Genomic DNA, 19,495 nt, shown 5'->3' with positions numbered 1-19,495 from the left:
CTCAGGCACGCTCTATTGACTGCAGGCCTGTCCATCTGTTCATACAACCTTCATTGTGCTTGGCCCCAGCTCAGCTGGGACCCTCACTCCAGGGCTGCAGGGCAAAGCTGTCCTGGAAGAAATGACACTGAACACCAGAACTGACACAGCACCAGCACAGATGAACATGGCAGGGGCAGTTCAGACAGCACAAATCATTTTCCTATCATGCAGCAGACATTTGGTCAAGACTTCTTCCTTCCAAAAGGCAGATGCTTCGATGGGTGCATGAGAAATGTGGGATGTGATTTTGGCACTCAAAATCCAACCTAAAGAGCTGCAGAGATGTACTTGGGGCTTGGATGGAACGGCAGTGCCAATACACACACACAGCAAATCCAGAGACAAGTATGAGTCAGAGAAAGAAAAAAATGTGGAATTTTGTCCAGGTCCTTTCCACTTTTACACATGCAGAGAAACTTTACCTCAGCAAACCATCCCATTGATTACACATGTGAGAAAGAATTGCTCGCATGAATAAAGGTCACTGGATCTGGTCCCTGCTTTATGCACATTGTGATATAAAGCCAATTCTTACTAAGTCCAAGACTGGTTAGGTTAAGACACAAGAGACCACAACACAACATTCTGTCTTCCTTGACAGCTTCAGTCTAGGTAATGAAGTCATTCTTATTTGAGCATGACGTTAGATTGTTGGTTGTGATCTGAAGTCTGCAGCAGAGATAGTCTGGATTGCAGATTACACATTTCTTGAGATGTCTTTACTTACACAAAAAGATTAAAACAAGGAAAGATGACCGAGAAGATTAAGGGAAAAACTGCTTTCCTTGTCCCCTGGCCACATTCTGGACAACCTCTTCCACAGATTATTTGCTACCAGAACTAACTTTCAGCTTGGAGCAGCGAACTCATACTCCTGGAAATAGTTACAGACTTGCAGAGAAATGTGTGCACTGACACATTCAGAAAAGGCATTTCAGGCAAAAGACCTTCCAGGGTAAGATTCCCATCAGTGGGTTCAGAATAAGGGAAGATGTCCCAAAATCAGCTGCACCATTTACTAGAGCAGACCTGCCATGTGTGGAAAGACACCTCCCATTGCTCAGGAGAGCCAGTGTGGCTTCGTGTCCCCCAGCAGCCTCACAACACCGGCTCAGCTGCTGTTGCTGGCAAGACACTGCTGTGGAAAGCCTGCAACAGAATCAGGGACCCATCACTACCAGGATGGGTTGCTATGGACACCACTGAAGAAAAGCAAAATCATTTGAGAAGGAAATAAAAGACTCTTTTCCGCTAATAGTGACAGACACTCCAATAGGTTAGTGATCCTGGTGGAATGCTAATCAACAGCACATAGAAAGACTTGGAAGTTATGCAACTTTTAATATTCCTAGTGAAGGAGTGTGGAAGGGAATTCATGTAATACTGGCCATGCACTGAATTTATACCAACACTTAGTACTCAAACACAGTCACACATTAGTGCCACAGATAAGTCAGATAATTTTGTCCTGCAAGTCTTTCCTCTCAAGATCTCAGCTCCAAGCCGTAGCCACCTGAAGAGTCCATCTACACCTTTCTACTGAGCCAAATATTTAAATGGAGGTGGATTCCTTACTGGCATAAAACCACCCAGCTCACCCAACATCAGCTTTGCTGATTTACTGCAGCCATGGATCTGGCATCTGATTTGAGCTCTGAGACAATCTAAATTTTCCATTCCTCCCAGCTGTGGTGAATAATTTAAATATATGCTCTGAGCTCACCAAAAATAATACATTTTCAAAATTTCTGGTGAGCTGAAAAAGAAGAAATACTGGCTCAGAATCACATGAAATGCTCTGTTCCATCTTACTGAGTATAATTTTGATTGAAATGGGATTTCAGTTTATGCAGGCTAAAAGGGAATGGAATTTTGTAACAGAATTGAATGAGGACTTCTAAAATGAAAAAAACCTACTAAGTTAAAAATCAACAGGTATGACCCTGAAAAGATCAGATTATTTTAAAAAATAGTAATTTATTGTTTTCAAAGCTTAAAGTGGACAGATTTTTCAGCTGATGGGAATCTATAAATTGTTACACTGCCAACGAGTCACCATTTTTACCCCAGAAAATCTGCTAAAATATTTTCCTTAGCTGTACCAGTAGATAAATTTATTGACCTTAGTAAGATAATTTGTACAGGTAGGGCCAGGAATATTTACTGTTTTACAGAACTGAAACAATTGAGCAATTTACAGCATATTTACTCATATGAATCCAAAATACTAAGAAGAGGGACAAGGGTTACAGAATGAACTATAGAATTATAGAACTATAGAATGGCTCAGGAAGGCTGGGAGGCATACCTTGAAATAAATATTTGACTCACACATTTCAAGTGGCATCACAGAAATAATGCTCAAGAGCTTCTGAGGAAGGAGATTTGGGGATGATTTGTAATGGGGCTATTTAATACTCATGAGTAGAGCTACTCATGATTCAGATCTATCATTCAGTGCTACAGCAATTTTTTAAACATATTTTGTTTTCAGTTGAAATGAGGGTGTTTGGACCATGCTATCTATATGGTGGAATATTATGGTGTCCTGCTCTCCCAGTTATGAACATTGAAGTCCATATTTTGCTCTGTTTTTACAGAAAGTGAAAGAAATTCCACAAAGCTGAACTTGCAAGACAAAAAACCATGCAATTTCACAGAACACCTACTATTTGGTAAAAAAAAATATTTTAATCACAATATTAGGACAACTTCCAGGGAAAATATAACAGGCAAAGTGAAACTTCAGTGACAAGTAATTACTGTACCAAAGACAGAAAGATTCTATAAGAAATAGAAAAATAGATCTCTGAATATATTTCATATTTTTAAAAGCAGATGAAGATCTTTGATTGACATAAAATACATGTACTGAGGTTAATATGTTTATCCATCACATCTGCAGGGGCTGATGTAGAGCTGAAATGAAGGAGGGAGGGGATTCAACCACTCCTTCAGCATGGGACAGCATCAGCCACGCTGGTGGAAGGCAGGAGGAGGGAAAAAAGTGAAAAGAGGGTAATGCTGCCTTAGCTGTTCCTCCCCCATCTTGTCTTTGGCCCCACAAATCCACCCTGGCAGAAGATATGGCTTAGAATCCAATTTGCTTTAGGATTACTCTTTGTGAGAAACTCCTGGAAACTCCTCTTTTTCTCATTAATTTAGAGTGAGATTTGGAAATGGGGTTTTCTGCAGCTCCTAGGAGCGTTATATACCTAAATGCCCCATTTCTAAAAACGTGCATCTATTAGCTCTTTTGAAAACAAAATGAAACAAAACAAAAAACCTTACTATAACCAATTACAAAATTCACCATACCAGATAGAGTCTTGTACATAGCAGTAAAGCTACATCTGCTGTTTTTCACAGTGTGGTGTATTATCATTGTCTCCTGCTGAGAGGGTTGAATTTCTGCATCCAAAAACTTAAACCAAAGGTTTTCCTGCAATAGATGTCATCTTATTGAACAAGATACCTAATCTCAGGCACTCAGGACTGAAAATGTTAAAGTTGTTGGCATCTCTCAGAATCTTAGGAGTAAGAGGAACCTAGTCTGCCTAGTCTGAAAAGTTTCTTTCAGATTGCTTTAAGTATTTTGTGGATGATTACAGTCTGAACATTTGACTACATGCCACTTCATTAGACTTACTCATTTTTTTGTTCTTACCATAGATGGGAAATTAAAAGTGATCTCCGATATTTGATTTCCCATAAGATATGAGAGATATTCAGTGCAGTGTCTGGAAAAAAATTAGGATAATAAGGTGTATAAATCTCTGCTTCATTTGAAACAACGCATAAAAGCCAACCCCACATTAATTTTTTTTGCTGAAAGAACTTCAATAAGTTTTAAAGTAAGTGTTTCATTTACTGCCACATGCCACACATACATGGCAAACAGTTTATACAAACCACAACACTCAGCTGTTCCTGGTTAGGTAGAACAGCCCTCCCCTGAACACCCAAGCTGCTCCTGGTTCCCTTGGGACTCTGGTACAGGGTGCTGACGGTTTCAGCTGGTCCAAGAAAGAACTTAGGGACATGTGGGGTGAGCAGTCATCTTCTGAGGATGTGCTGGTGAAGCCTTGGCTGAGTTGTGCTCAAGGTTTTGCTAGCTCAGAGCAGAATGCTGTGCACTTCAGAAGACAGCTTAAATACAGTGTAACTATTCCCGACCTGGTGGTCCAGCCTTAATGCCTTCTTCATGTAGCGCTCAGGAGGCTTTGTTGGACTTCCCACTCACCAGAAACTTCTCTGTGCACACACACAACGGGGCTGGCTTTGTGTGGCCAGGTGTGACACGGGTGCCTTCACTGAAACGTTTCCTCCATGTCCCACTGAGCCAATTCCAGCCAGCTCCAAATGGACCAAGGCTGAGCCCATCAGCCGTGAGGGGAGAGCCTCTGGGCTGAGGTATTTTGAAATGAAACAAAATGTCCAGCTACTTCAGACAGAAAGAGGAGAAAGAACATTGGAGAGAAACAAGTCTGCAGACACCCAGGTCTGTGCAGAAGGAGGGGAGGAGGTGCTCCAGGCACCACCAGGAGAAGAGGTTCCCCTGGTGAAGACATGGCCATAAAGGCTGTCCCCTGGGTCCCTTGTGGAGCAGACATCCACCTGCAGCCCTGAAGGAGCCCACGCCAAGCTGCCTAGGGGAAGCCCACGCTGGAGCTGGCAGGACCTGCGGTCCCATGGAGAGAGGAGCCCACCCTGGGGTGGGGAAGAGCGTGAGGAATTCTCACACTGAATGAGTTGTGATGATCTGACCCCAGCACCCATTTCCAAGCCACTGTGCAGGTGGTGGGGAGGAAGCAGAGAAAATCAGGAGCGCATTTAAGCCTGGAAAGAAGGGAGGAGTGAAGGGGAGGTGTTTTAAGATTTGGTTTTGTTTCTCAGTACCCTGATTTGATTGGTAATAAATAAATTTCCCCAACCTAAGTCTGTTTTTCCTGTTATGGTAATTGGTGAGTGATTTTTCCCTGCCTTTTTTTTGACCTGAGAACCTCTTGTTGTATTTTCTCCCACCATCCAGCAGTGTTGGTGGGCACCTGGAGTCCTGCCAGGGTCAACCCACCCCAGATCCAGTAAACTTCTGGGTGAAAACAACTCTTCAACACCCTCCTGAAGCCAGGAGCAGATACAGTGAGAGAGAGGAGAGATACCTGGGTGTTTCTAAGGCCAGGAGATGTAGCACCAAGACTTAATTTAGGCATTGGTTGTAACTGAAGCTTGTCCACAAGAGCCTCAAGGTTCAGGTCAACGACCTCATTTATTGTGCATTACCTACAAAACAAAAATTAACCACTTATTCCAAAAGGACATGATGAACTTGGAAGTCCACCTGATTTTAAAAGATAGTATTTCAGCTCATCTCACTGGGCTATAAAATCTCTCTAGTAATTTATGCATGTTTACAATGATATCTATGCACTATTATTTAACATTCTGTTGTTGTGTGAAAGAAATGGAATGTGCTTGGAGGAACAAATCCACACAAAAGGCAAAATAAACCTGGCTAGATATGCAGTGTCTAAATGTCCAAAGCAAACTAGGAGAGGGAGTGAGGGAAAATTATTTTGTGCCCATTTTTCACTCCCAGACAATATTATGAAGTGCCTGGAATACCAGAAGGTTCATTTTAAAACAGAGGACTGATGTTTACACTGGCTCTTATATAAATATGTATTGGTTTTATGTACTTCTTTTTTCTAGTACTTCAAGTTAAACTCAGTTTATTTATTGCTGAGAAAGGTACTGGATTTTTTTATTGCACAGGTACAACACAGCAGCCTGAAACTGAATATTGAATATTCTGAAATTGCTCAGAGAAATGTGTGCTTGGAGCTGTGTGATAGGGAATGCTATGGAAGGGTAACCTCTAACCTGAGCCCTGAAAAGTTGCACTGCAGAAAATAAGGCATTTGCACTGGTAGGTGTAAGATTCACTTATTATGAAGATATTTGCACCACCCAGAGCAGTGCCTGGCCCTTCTGTTTGCTCCATCTTCCTCTGGACCACAGTTTTGCATCCAAGCCAGTGAGTCAGTTGACAGGTGTAAGCCAAAAATAAAGATATCACTGTGCCAGAAAGAAAATGCTATTAGGGTTGTATCAATACAAGGAGCTATACTTCATATATTTTCTTAATTTAATCCCTCCCCCATAAAACAAAAAATACCCAAAACAATATACTCTTCTCAATCACAATCACAATCATGATCACAAAGTGCTAAGCTACTAACCACAAACACAGATCAAACATCCTCAGTCCTGTTTCATTTTGCACTTTGGATTGAGAATCCCTGCAAGCTTGACAGTTCTGGTGGTGGCTTTGTGATCTGGATCCTGCTTGGTAGGATCTATGCAGAGACCAACAACTCATTCTACAGAGCCCACTCTGCAGGCATCAGATGACTGTGGCTTTCAGTTACTACCTCTGGATCAGAGCCAGAAGCCTAGTGGTGAAAAGCTCTTTATACCATTACCAATCCCTCGAGCCACCCAGTCCTTCTCCATTGCATACAGGTTTTTAGTGTTGTGCCTTAAGATCTGTTCTGGTTCTGAGTAACGTTCTTTGTGATGGGAGCCTTGCCACTCCCCCTCTCATGAGGGTAAAAAAACAACGAGGAGGGAGTGTGAGACCTATTTTCAAACTCTGTTATGATTATCTGACGCAGAGACTACTCTGGGATTCTCCATGGGAGAGACCTGAGTGCTGGGTGATGTCTGTCTTGAGAGAAGAGCAGACTCCAGACCAGACAGTGCCAGGATCTGCGTGCCTTCAGCTGGGACAGGAGCACCCACACACAGCCAGAGGCCCACACAGGGATGGCTCCAAAGCTTTCCAGGACATCTACAGGCTGACAGGTTGGTCTGGCATTGAGTGCTGACTCAGAACGATGCTTGAAGGCAGCAAGAATTTACCCCCAGAGAGAGCAGAAACACAACCAGAGAGCTCCCAGAACATCTGCTCTCAGCTGGTTTCCATCTAAGCCATCCACCAAGAGAGTCAGAGGCTAAATTGCGGCATCTCTGCACTCCTGTCCCACAGCTCAGCAGGGAAAAGTGACTCACTGTGACACTACACCCGTGCAGATTTCCCTGCAGCAGCTTTTCGCCCGGACTCTTCAGAAGCATCACGGAACAGCTGCTTTCCCCACAGAGAACAAGCTGCAGGGGACTTAACAGTAATACACTGGTACCCAGGCTCCACGAAGAGGGCTGTAAGCTGCTGATCCTGCAGTAACACCTCCAAGGATTTAGAGTTTTTAATGTTGATTGCTGAATATTTCTGTTCCAGTCTAAACCATTCCAACAGTTGTTTCAAGTGCATGTATTCATTCCCTTTTAACCATTGGAGCTTCTTGCTTGGTCTGGGAGCAGGGAAGAGGGAATGAAAAGGTCTCTTCAAATTTGCTGGAGCTGCTCTCTTAAAAGAGGGCATTGACACAGATCCTGCAGCTCCCACGTGCAGCAAGGCTCCCACAGGACCTGCAGGCACAGAGAGACTGCAGGATCCTTGTGGGCACGCCAGGAAGAGTGTGGCTGTTCTCCTCCCCGCTGGATCAGAGTATCGTATCTATTCCTAGCATGGATCTACCAGGTGGCAACATTCCCCTGCCAGCATACCTTTGGTTTGGCTCACCTTGAAAGCTATGATGTTATATTATATGATGATGTCATTATATTTATTTCAACTTTCAATGAAGATTCCTGGCAAATCTCCAAGCTGGAATATCTTCTCTTTAATGTGTCCAAGATCCAGCCAATGTGGTGCAGATTACATTTATATAACACAGCCCAGTGAGGTGAACTGCTGGGAATTTTTTTCAAGGTGTTTATGTTACTAAATTAAGATTATTTCTCTATTAAAACTATGGAAGAGGAAAACCCTGTCCAGTATTTACTGAAATACTACTGCTCTAATTTCTAGCTGTGGTTGTTTTGGTGATGATTCCATAGTGCCCTCATGCAATCACAATAAGTCATCTTTGTGGTGGTATTTTGAAAATGATAAAAGGAAAATATACTTTTCAATTAAGTATGTATGTGAGGACACTACAGTTTAATGTGTAATGTTTCCTAGTTGGTTCATTTTCTTCACACTATCTGAACTAATTTTGAATTAGTTCATTTGGACAAGTTGGTTTACTTTTTTGTGCTTATTGACTTATTGACTGTGCTCCTCTTAACACTTTCAAATAATCCATCATCACGACTTTGGTTAAAAGCCACATGATTTTCCCTGATAATCAGAAGTATAAAGCATTGGACAGTGATATGTAGAATACTGCTCTGCACTGACAAAAACAATGGCTTGGATGCTAAATGCATTATCATAGAGAAACCTCCTGGAACACCGGGCCTTAACTTTACTAGATTTTGAATAAACACACGGTGTGGAGAGAACAGATTATTCTGCTAAAAACTGACTACAGTGGCAAAGAAGATGGAGTCCTGTGCTCCTCACAAGGAACTGCAGCACACAGGTTAAATTTACTCAGCTGAGCTTATGGCGGACACAGAAATGAATTAAAATTCCCATTATTATGCTTTAAGACATGAAAATTGCAAAAGAAAAAACTGCAGAGTAAGTAAAAGCAAAGTTTCAACTCTTCCCTTATTTCTTCCCCACAGTGGTCTTTGTGCAGTCTTATGATGGCACTACAAAGATCAGCAAAGAAAAAACTGGCTGTGTTATGAATTGATTTCTATTTAAAAGAGCTATAATTCAATTTTGCTACAAAAACATATTACAAAATCTAATATTAAATAGATTTGCATAGAAACATTCATCAGAAAGATATTTTATTTGTTTGGCTTGAAACACTTCCACTACAAGCCAAACATTTCAACACTAGGGCAGGAGGACCAGAAAGTGGACCTGACCAGAAACAACATTGAAAACTACTAGTTTATTTTTGATCTACCAGCTGACAAAATTTAGCTATTTATTAAAAATCATGGGCCTTATGGATGGTGAAAGTTGATTTTTTAAACCCCAAAATATTCTCATAAATTTATTAGCAGGGTGTTACTGGTTGAGAAAGCATATATGTACACGTGACTCTCTGATGGCAATGACCCCTGGATTAAAATTAAGACAGATATGGTAATAGATATTTAGACTACATTAACAGCACACTTCTTTTACACTCACATAAGTCACCAATACACATTCAGCTCTGCACACATAAAAATTTTTAAATCTTGAAGCCAGCAGTCAGAGGTGGTTTCCAGATGAAGTCCCTGTTTGCCCCATTGCTGGGATCACAGACCGATAAATCACTGGCTGAGCCCCCTTGCTAAATAGTGGGAATATTACTTTAGCAAAGTTTGCTAATGGGGCAAAGGACCTTGTATTGTAATCCAGTGACATTTTCAACCTTCGGAGAACTTTTGTTGACATTCCCGAGTCCCTGGCTGCCATCCCAGCATGAAATAGTTTCTGTTCACATAATTCTCGTGTTTACCAGTCATGAAAAACTCTTGACTTTTTTTTTTAAATAAACTTTTTTTTTTTTTTTCTGCAAGTGAAATACTGTCTAAAAAAATATTGGCCCCAGGCATACAAGGTTTTGCATAAATTCATATGTGATGAATGGGTGATTTTAATGTTATTTGGGTATTTGTCAGAACCTAACAAATATACATGGTAATGGTGGTTCATAAACTTAAACATCTCAATATACTCTTTCTTCTGGAAATAAATTACGTTTGTTTGCCCTGCCTGGAGTCCTAAGGTAGCCGACATTAGGAATATTTTAAATGTGATCATCCATCCAGCATGTCTTTCAGGCGCCACGAAGATTAAATGAAAGAATCATAAGATGAAGGTCTTTAACTTTTAATCCTTTTACAATGAACCCTTAGATAGACATGGGGGCAGGGTGCCTTCTATGTGAGTAATAATGCCTCTGTTCCTCTTCACTAGGTTAATGAATACCCTAAATGTCCCAAGATCTGATTTTCTTTCCCCCTCCCAAAACTATTGAAATTAGAGCAAAGAGACGGGCGGTAAAACGCACCGAGAGCCTGAGCTAGAGAATGAATATGCATTCGGAGATACCGAACTAAGCGTTAGAGAAAGCAGGGCTGGCTCGTCTCAGTGAAAGACTCGGGGCTTTAAAATGATTAGCATAGATTCCCTCCGAGTTTTGGAGGAGAAATTTAAAAGAAAGAGTTTTTTCGGCTCCAAGATAAGGAAAAGGCTTTCTGCACTGTCAGGGAGCCTTTGAAGAACACGTGGAGAGTTTGTTTTCGCAGTTGGTATCTGAGATACGAACCGCCAGCTCTCCCAACACGTAAAAGTCAAACACGTAGCTAATTGGGCTGGGTCCCGACGGAGCCGTGGGACTCTTGCGGATCCTGCGGAGCCCTCGGGCCGGGCCGGGCCGGGCCGGGCTGTTCTGCAGCACCGAGGGGAGCGGGGAGCGGGGTTCGGGGAGCGGGGACAGCCCCGGGGAGCGGGGACAGCCCCGGGGAGCGGGGTTCGGGGAGCGGGGACAGCCCCGGGGAGGGGGGGCAGCCCCGGGGAGCGGGGACAGCCCCGGGGAGCGGGGACAGTCCTGGGGGTCGGGCCGGGAGCGGGGACAGCCCCGGGGGTCGGGCCGGGAGCGGGGGCAGCCCTGGGGGGCTCGGGCACCCCGCGGCAGCAGCGGCGGCACAGCGTGCTGCTCCCGGCTGCAGAGCTCGCTGTCCTGCGGCTGCAGGGCTCGCTGCTCCCCGAGCTGCCCGCAGAGAGGAGCCCGAGGGAGGGGGTGCGCTCCCCGAGCCCCACAGCCCCGGGCAGCCCGGCAGGGTGGCGATGGCCCGGCGCTGGCGGGAGCCCAAAGAGTTAACCGGGCCGGGCCGGGCGGTGTGCGGGGCTGTCACAGGATCAGGCTAATAACGTGTCTGCGCTGAAACCCCCCCAAAGCCCAGGGGTCAAGTTTCAGCAGTGTCCCACCACAATGGTAGGTGTGAAAGACACGTGTCCCGTTGTAAATGAAATGTCAAGCGGTTAAAAGAAAAATCCCCGAGCAGCTGCCACCGAGCCGGCCGGGGCTGCGCGGCCGCGGGAGCGGCTCTGCGGGGCCAGCGCGGAGCGGAGCGCAGGGACCCCCGCCGGCCGCCCCCCATCGTGCGGGGCCGGAGCCCGCGGCACTCCGGCGGCGTAGGTGCCGCACAGCCCCTCGAACAGAGTCGTGAGCAGGTTCCCACCTCCCCCTGCCACCGCAGAACGTCCTGCTGAGCGTGGAGAACGAGGAGAAGAGAGAAGAAAGCCCCCCCGACAGCGGCCAAACCAAAAAGCAAACAGAATCCAAACGGCTCGTGTTTTAGTGGTTGACTTTAATTCTGCACTGCACTTTTACTACAAGGATATAAAGAATAAATAGCAGATACTCTTCATTTACATAGGATTAAGTCATTCAAACTGTTCTCTCTATTTACAATAACATTGTGCTCTAGGCGTTTATTCATTTTTATTTTAAATCTAAAGTCCGTAAGGAAAAAGAAAAAAAACCCTCACACACACGCTTTCCGAATAATGGAAAATAGCTTTAAACGTTTTCTTATCAAAAAGCTTGGTTTGTATTTTTTAATCCTTTTATTAAAAAAAACAAAACAACACCCAACAAAAAACTACTTCGCCCAAGCGAAGCAACTTCTCTCTGGAATATAAATACCAAAAAAAGATACATTAGCAACGATCAGGGTAATAGTCTTGAAAATACAGTAGACGCTGATTATTTCACGTATAATACTGACCTCTTAATAGTATATTAAACCGGTGCCATATATACACACACAATATACATTCTCCTACACGTTACAGTGCATTACAACGTTAACCAGAAAGCAAATGTCTTTTATTTCTGTTGCAGCAAAGGTCCACGTGAGTCCGCTGGAGAAGGGGCGCGAAGGAAAGTGCCAGCCCTAGCAGGAGCACTTACACTCCGAAATGATGGGGTACTGGATGGGTATCCATGTGCATCTCTGCCCGCCCCGGCGCTGGCACCTCCACCTCAGGATCGTTAAATGCACGGATTTGGCAGGTTTGCAAACCATGCCTTCGGGGACTGAACAAGACCTTTTACTGTAGCAGCTGCCCACTTTGACATACCGGGGCCAAAAGCGGCTGCCGAGATCGTTCCACGTGTATAGGACCGGGCAGAAGGTCTGGGACCAAAGCCACATCTGCAGCTTCCTGCGCAGCTTCTTGCTCAGCCTGTGCTTCTTGCCCGGCTGCAGCCCGTCGTAGAACTCCAGCCCTTTGATTTCGCTGGGCATCGCTCCCGAGGGTCTCTGCCTGAGCAGCAAGTCCAGCTCAGCTAGATCGTCCACTCCGAGCCGGTCCTCGGGCAAGGAAACAGACATAAAGTTGGGGTCGAAGTGTCCGCCCATGAGGTTCCTTAGCAAGGTCTCGTTAAGATCCTTCTCCTTGGGGTCAAAGATAGGGTCCGGGTGCTCGATTAGATCCACCAAGGGCAAGTTGTCGCTGGGAGCCGGTCGGATGTGCAGATAGTGCTGGCAGGCGCCCTGCTCTAGCCGGAGACCCAGCAGAACCACCAAGGCGTATATAGTCACAAGGCACTGGGAATGATCCATCCTTGGGAGACCGGTGGGGGGGGGGGGGGGGGAAAGGGGGGCTGGATTCACCGAGCAGCAAGGGAAGAAGGTGCAAGCAAATACATCAGAAAACTTGTACGGGGATATCCAAAATAGCTCGTCTTTGAGGGGGATCACCTCCACTCGCCGCACCACCAGCAAAGACAGCCCCCTGGTAAGCCCGGAGAACAAGCCCCCTGCAAACACGCTCTCTTGCAGGCTTCTCTATAAAATTTCTCCTGGTGGAGCCGCTCCAAAATTCTGCTCCTGCTGCTGCTGCTTCTTCTCGCCCTTCCCGAGAACGGGAGATGCCTCTTTTTGTTGCGAATCCTGCTTGCTGCTGCCGCTCCTCGTTGTCTGCCCGTGCGTGTGGAAGAAGTTGCTGCGATTCTTCCTCCCCGCTCCTCTCCGCCGTTTGCAAAGCAGCCTCCTCAGCAGCAACAGCAGCCACGCACGTTGGCACCAGTTTGTCTGCTTTGCAAGGACCCAAAGCCTTTAAATTTCCTGCACTTTCGGCTTCATCTCCATGGAAACCACAGACTCTCTCCTAACCCACCCCACCCCCCTTAAAAAAAACCCACACACACAACACAACCCCCACTCCCACAAAAGTCCAGGAGAGCGCGGCTTCCCCCTTCCCACCGGCAGGCACCCTCTGCTGGGGAAGGCTGAGGCGGGAGCCGCCGCCTCCCCCCGCCCTCCGCACGCCGCCGCTCACGCGAGCCGCCGCGCCCCGGGAGATGCTGCCTTGCCCGGGGCGGCCGCCGGCAGCTCCGCCCGGCCGGGCGCCCGCACCTCGGGCCGCCGTCGCCGGCTCCGGGCTCGGCCTCGCCCCGCCGCTCTCCCCGTGGGCGCGGAGCGCGGCCTCTCCCGCCCGGCCGGCGCAGGAGCGCGGCACGGCCGCCCGCGGAGGACGGCGGCTCTCCCGGCGCTTGGCGGGCCGCCCGCTCCCTGCCGGCCCGGCCTGCGCTGCGCGGCCGCCGGGGGCCGCCTGCCCGGGCGCGCACATGGGCGCGGGGCGCGCTGCCCGCCCGCGGAGCCGCTGCGGACGCTCTGCCCGCGGCCCCGGCGCCGCCGGGCGCCTTCCCGGGCGGAGCGAGCCCTCTGCTGGCGGCGCCGCGCCGGGCGGGGGCTGCCCGGGGGGCACCGGGACAGCGCGGAGCGGCGGGATGCCCTCGGCGCCGGAGAAACTCGGCAAGAGCCTCCCGCGCCGCGCGGGTGAGCGCGGGCAGCGGCAGCGGGGGGCAGAGCACCGGGGGTGCTGCGGCTGGGAGGAGGCGGCTCCCGGGGACTCCGCGCTCGCCTCGGGGGCTACCGACGGGTGGGACCCCGCGAACGGACCTGCGGTCCCCCGAGACGAGCCCGGGAGCTCGGCTCCCATGGCGGATGCTCCGGGAGACTGCCCGGCCCCGCTGCTCTCTCCGGAGCACTTCTTAGCGATTTTCTAGGGAGTTCTCTAAGACTTCTTAATCAAAAACGCAATTTCCAGTTATGCCCTCAATGCATACAGGAAAGATGGAAAGAGCCTCAATGGCAAATACATAAAACAATTTAAAATTTGATACTAAATGCCACTTCCGTGGTAGAATTACTGTCTTGCAAAGAGCACTTACACGGCATGGCAGGCAGTATGGCTGTGAGGTTCTATTATGGTTTGAGTAAAATTTCCTGAAGTGCTTGAATCCCATTCCTGCAGGCTATTTAGGCACTCAGGAGCCTAAGTTTAATGGGGCTGAAGCTAAGCCATTTCACCTAAATTATTTATGCATTTGTTTAAATCTTAACCTTCAAACTTAGGTTCATTATGAAAGTAATACACAGATCATATTACCAAGATAGGGTGTTTTTAGTAAAAAATATACTTTTTCAGCTATTTTCACTCCCAATTTTCAATTTAAAATATTTCTTAACTTTGCTTTATTCCAGAACATACAGGGCATTTTATACATAACTGAAAAAAAAAAAAAAACCCATGAAAAAATAGAAAACTGACCTAAGGTCAACTCTGTGAAAGAGCCTCACAGTGACACTTGATGCTACAATGTCAGTCAAAGATCTGCCAAAGTTTTATTACAGTTTTTTTCACCTGCAAGTTGAGGTCTCTACCTTTACCCAGACCCTGATAAACTTTTAATTTCTGAAATTTGGCATAAAAGTTGTCCCTGGATATAAATGAGAAGCCATGCCTCAGAAACAGAACAGAAGCAAAAATTCATCTAATGGCTTGTATTTATTTTTTAATAATAAATTCTGAGTTTTACTCAGGTGGTATTTGAAACCAATTCTTTAACTACTAGTTTCTTAAGTCTAAAAAGCAAAGCTGATAAGGCCTATGTTCCATCTATTCCATGCCAGATGTTTAAGATTCCACATTCAAAACTGTGACCCTAAGACAAGACCTTTTCCTCCTCAACTGAGTTACCTGTACGACAAAATGTTTCTGGAATGAGGCTCTTTAAGCTTCTGTGTCCCTCTTTAAGCCCCAGATCTGTTCTGAGCAGAACAGGCTGGGGCTCAGTAATTCCTCAAGCACTGGTGTCTGCCTGCCTCAGGTGCACTGGGCTCCTGGAGAGGCTGTGAAAGCTCGAGGGATGCAGAAGTGACAGAACTCACTCGTGGCCCAAGAATTTCTTGGTGGAATGGCTACAGCAGAACTGGGGAAGAGCTTCCAGTAACTCTGCCAGAGGCCTCTGGGTCAGAGGGAAAAGAAACTGGCTTGTTCCAAGGCTTGCTGAAAACAGCAGTAAATGAAACCTGGAGGTAAAGGGCGTGATCCAGAGTCTGTGTATGATGCCAGCCCTTCCTGGGACAGAGAGAGAGGCCAGCAGCTCATAGAGGCCTTAGCTGGTCATTCTACTGGAAATGATGCATGAAGCAGAGTAGAACAACTCCCTTTGCCTCAGCTTTATTGGTTCTGGAGTGCTGTCAGTAGTAAAAATGTGTTTTTTCAGTAGACAAAGCAAATAGAACCTTCAAGGCACAGAGGAAGCCAATGTAGGCAAGAGTAAGATGCCACTTCCTCAGGGTCACCTCGCTGATGAGGAGAGAAGAGGAATGCAGCCTGCACGGCTCTGCAGGCACAGCTCTGAAAATGCATTATGTAAGCAGCTGACTTCAGTCCACAGCAGTGAGGATGTGCAGAAGCAATTCAGAATGGATTAGTTTCCTGTTAAATATGCTAACAGAACATGGCCTAACCTACCTTCAACCAACCCAGGGCTCAGGAACATCCCCCTGAATTCAGCCCATGGTGTCAAATCAGCCTGGTCTGCAAGCAGTGGTCTCAGGCACGATGCATTCATCACTCTAAAACACGGAGGGAATCTCACAGAAAGTAATAAAACACTGCAAAACTGGGATGAAGAACTATGCCAGGTGTGACTGGGAAAGCTGTGCCTTCCTTAGGAGGGGAGGCTTCCTTAGAACTATTCTTGCTTCCCTTTACACTTACAATCTCTCATTGCCTTTTGCTTCCTGCTTTAAAAAATCCATTGAATGACTGAATCAATTCAAAAATCCATTGAATATGGCATGAAATGATTGTTAAGGAAAGGAAAGGAAAATGAGCAGCATAACCAAATTAGTCTTCTGCTCAGTTGTCATGCAAATTTCTCATATGGCTTTGGGCAGCACATTTCATAGCTCTGCCTTTCCTTATCTGTAGAGCAGGAATGCAAATCCTTTCCTCTTTCATGGAAGTGTTGGAGAGTTTAATTAGATGCTACCAGTATCAGTGGAACAATGCAGAAGGATCTCCTGTTTTACTAAAATTTTAGAGGAAACCTGTGTTTGAAAGAGCAGACAACTTCAATTTTAGTCTTAGGTCCTAGCAAAGCTGCTAGTTTCCTCTTCCTTTATACACCTGTATAAATTTTGAAATAAATTGTATAAACTTTGAAAGGAACTCCTTTTCTACCTTTTTTAAAAAGAACAAAATCCCTAAAGAGATTAGGAGATGCACAACTTGCAGCCATTTTACATAATCTGAATATATTGGATAACAAATCTACGTTATGAGCTATCAAGGGTCATGTATGACATTCCCAGGAATCCATGTACCACAGGTAGAAAATCACTATTCTACCACTTTGAAACGACATTCTTTAGTGTGGAAAGATTCAGGGATATCCTGATGGATACTTGAAATGTGCTGCTCTGTCCCTCTTCCCTCATGAGAAATGTACCTCATCAGTTCTCCTGAGGCTTTCCTGACACACAGAATAAGGACTGTGCTGAGGATGGAAATGTTAGCAGGTGATCAGCTGCTCTGAAGGAAAACAGTTTTGAATCAAAAATTTTGGAAGGTAAAACATATTTTGAGAGAGCAAAGTTCTGCCTTGAAATCCCAACAGAATGGAGACAGGGAAGGATACATTTAGCTAAGAACCTCTATCTACAGTGATAAATAATATATAAATAATATATTTTGAAACTAAGCTCAGGGATGAATGTTTTATAGTGGAGTAAATCCTAAGACGTCTAATGCATTAAAACAATGAAGAAAAAAGCAACAAAAAAAGAGGAACCCCACGAATAAAAAAAGTTATTTCTTAGTCTTCTAAGTAGAGCTGTACATAGATGTATCCATCACCTTAAAAAATGTCCCTAAAGAATTGCTGTGTATTTTTTATTACATGTCATTCTTCCTCTTAAAATACTGTGCCCACTGAGTCTCAGCCCCCTCTCCTCTTGCTTCTGCATTTTTCCTAAGGTATAGACTTTTGTCTTTAGACCAGAACTTGTGCATTCATCTGCTGATAAACTGTTTATCTTAGCTTTTATGAGGGCGCCTTGCTGCAAGCCAGCCAGAGACAGGATCCTGGGTGTTTGTCTCTTTTTTAAAAGAGGGTTCGGGAAGTGACGGGTATTTATACCTCCCTTGGCTCTATATATCATGGGAGGTGGAACTCCACTGTCTCTGTTTCTTGCTTTTTCTCTAGCAGTGTCTTCTGCCGTAAATCTGAATCTCTCAGAACTGAGTTTTCTTGGCCACAACCCCACTTGGAAGAATAAGTTTTAATTATTTATTTATTTACGCAAAAGGTTTGCAATGGAGGAAACCCAAAGTTCTTCTAAATCCTCCCCCTCCTCTACCCTAAACATCCTATTTTTTATGCCAAATCCTAACATCTCAGCAGTCAAGAGAAGAGACCAGCATCTCACAGTGTGCAGACCAATTCATTATGGACAGGGAGGCCAGTGGGAGAACTGGAAAAGGTGAAATAGAAACCAAGGCATTTTTTTATGTTAAAAAATGATACTTATATTTACAAGCAATGGCTCCTGAAGGGGATCCGAATTTCCACACAGGCAACATTGTTTATCCAAACAAACTCCCTGTGGCAGCGTATATTACATATATACACATGGCAAGTAGGAATGTATATTCATTTTAGCCAGCCTGGTCATTAAGATAAACATCTATTGAGATAAACCAAATTTTTACTATTCCTTTTTTATAAAACACTAAAGACAACTGAGGGACAAAGATTCAACGAAGCGAAAAATACAGCAACCCCCCCAATCAAGCCCTGTGTGCATGGGAGTGATTCATTGGTGCCAGCTACTGAATAACCCTGATACATAACATTTCTCACCTCTGATATTTAAAAAGACCCCCTCGCCCTTTTAGCACCAATGGAGCCCTTCAAATGTTTTATTGCTAATTGTCTAATGCTACGTGATGAATGACTGCTTGATTGAAAATGACAACCCCTTTTCTCTCAACTACTTCATTTTCCTGGCTCCAGTGGGGGTGAAGAGGAAAAAATAAATCCAATTACATCATACTTAGCCCACTGGTTATGAATGAAGGAAAACTGAAACTTCTTTTAAAAGTACTTCTATCAACTCAGTCCTGAGCCCCCAGGTCCCCTGCACTCAGTAACTGTTGCCTCAGATTCTGGTGTAAAATGTTCTAAGAGACTCACGGGTTTTGTGGAAGTACAAAGTCCAAGAGACAGGGTCTAATCCTGATCAGAGAGCCAGAGGGAACAGGATCCCAAATATATCTGACTCAGAAATCTTGCACTAAATATAGAATGGCTGCACGTTATGCTCACAAGAAGTATCCTGGCTACAGTGTAATAAAAAACAGAATTAAGCCTGTGTATAAAGCAACTCCTGACTAGGGTTTTGCCTCAATAATTAGTGCAGCAGCAGAAGGTCCCACACACTCAGAACTGCTGCTTTATTAGAAATTCTTTAAATTTGCTCCGTCTAGAAAATGTGCAAGGATGAAGGAGCTTTAATAACTAGGATATTATTAAACTGCATGTCAATCCCCAGCATTTTGTATTATCACTCCTTTCCAGCTTCTTATGCTTTATTCCTTCAGGGAATCCAATCTCTTCAAAAAGAAGTAGATCACAATGATCAGCCAGAGTTGTGTGCATAGCATTATCTCTGCAGCCACTACAAAATGTCCCAAGGTACAAACCCACAGTGGCTGGACTGGCTGTGAATGGCTCTGTGTTCAATATGAGACTTCTCAGAGAAACTTGTACCTTTAGTGGCTCATGGAATGATTTCCCTTTTCTCTCACAAGTGATGAAATAGGCACACTTGTGGGGGTATGGGATTAATTCAGATACAGAAACAGACATTTGTGTTTGAGACTGATTCCAAACCTGCTAATGTTCAGTAGGAACCTCTAGGATGTGTTTCTTTGGCTTGGGAATTTCAAGTCTTTGCATCTGAAGGCAAAGGGACCCAGGCGAGTAAAATGATGAATCTAGGCTTCCCAGACAGAGACCTGACATTTGCTCTCTCCCTCTGATTTAGGCTTTGACTGGGTTCAGGGATTAATTAGGCCATGCAAACAAGTTAGGTTCTCTCTTCTGGCAACCTGGTCACGTAGGGA

General features: G+C 45.3%; 1 protein-coding gene across 2 annotated transcripts in view; it reads right to left on the bottom strand.

Moving 5' to 3' along the window:
- Positions 1-19,495, bottom strand: part of NOG (noggin) — a 46,811-nt gene that overhangs the window by 19,927 nt on the left and 7,389 nt on the right. Inside the window, exon 3 of one of the 2 annotated variants that reach the window (XM_086857189.1) lies at positions 11,354-13,104. The exons of the other annotated variant lie outside the window; for it this stretch is intronic. Coding sequence (XP_086713315.1) covers positions 11,962-12,633 — 672 coding nt within the window. The 5' untranslated portion in view covers positions 12,634-13,104 and the 3' untranslated portion in view covers positions 11,354-11,961. Of the gene's footprint in view, positions 1-11,353; positions 13,105-19,495 lie in introns of those variants that run through there. 2 annotated transcript variants of the gene reach the window in all.

This window comes from Cyanistes caeruleus, chromosome 19 (genome assembly GCF_971803275.1).
Source record: "Cyanistes caeruleus chromosome 19, bCyaCae1.hap1.1, whole genome shotgun sequence".
Classification (NCBI taxonomy): Eukaryota; Metazoa; Chordata; class Aves; order Passeriformes; family Paridae; genus Cyanistes; species Cyanistes caeruleus.
This window is presented reverse-complemented; position numbering and strand designations above follow the sequence as displayed.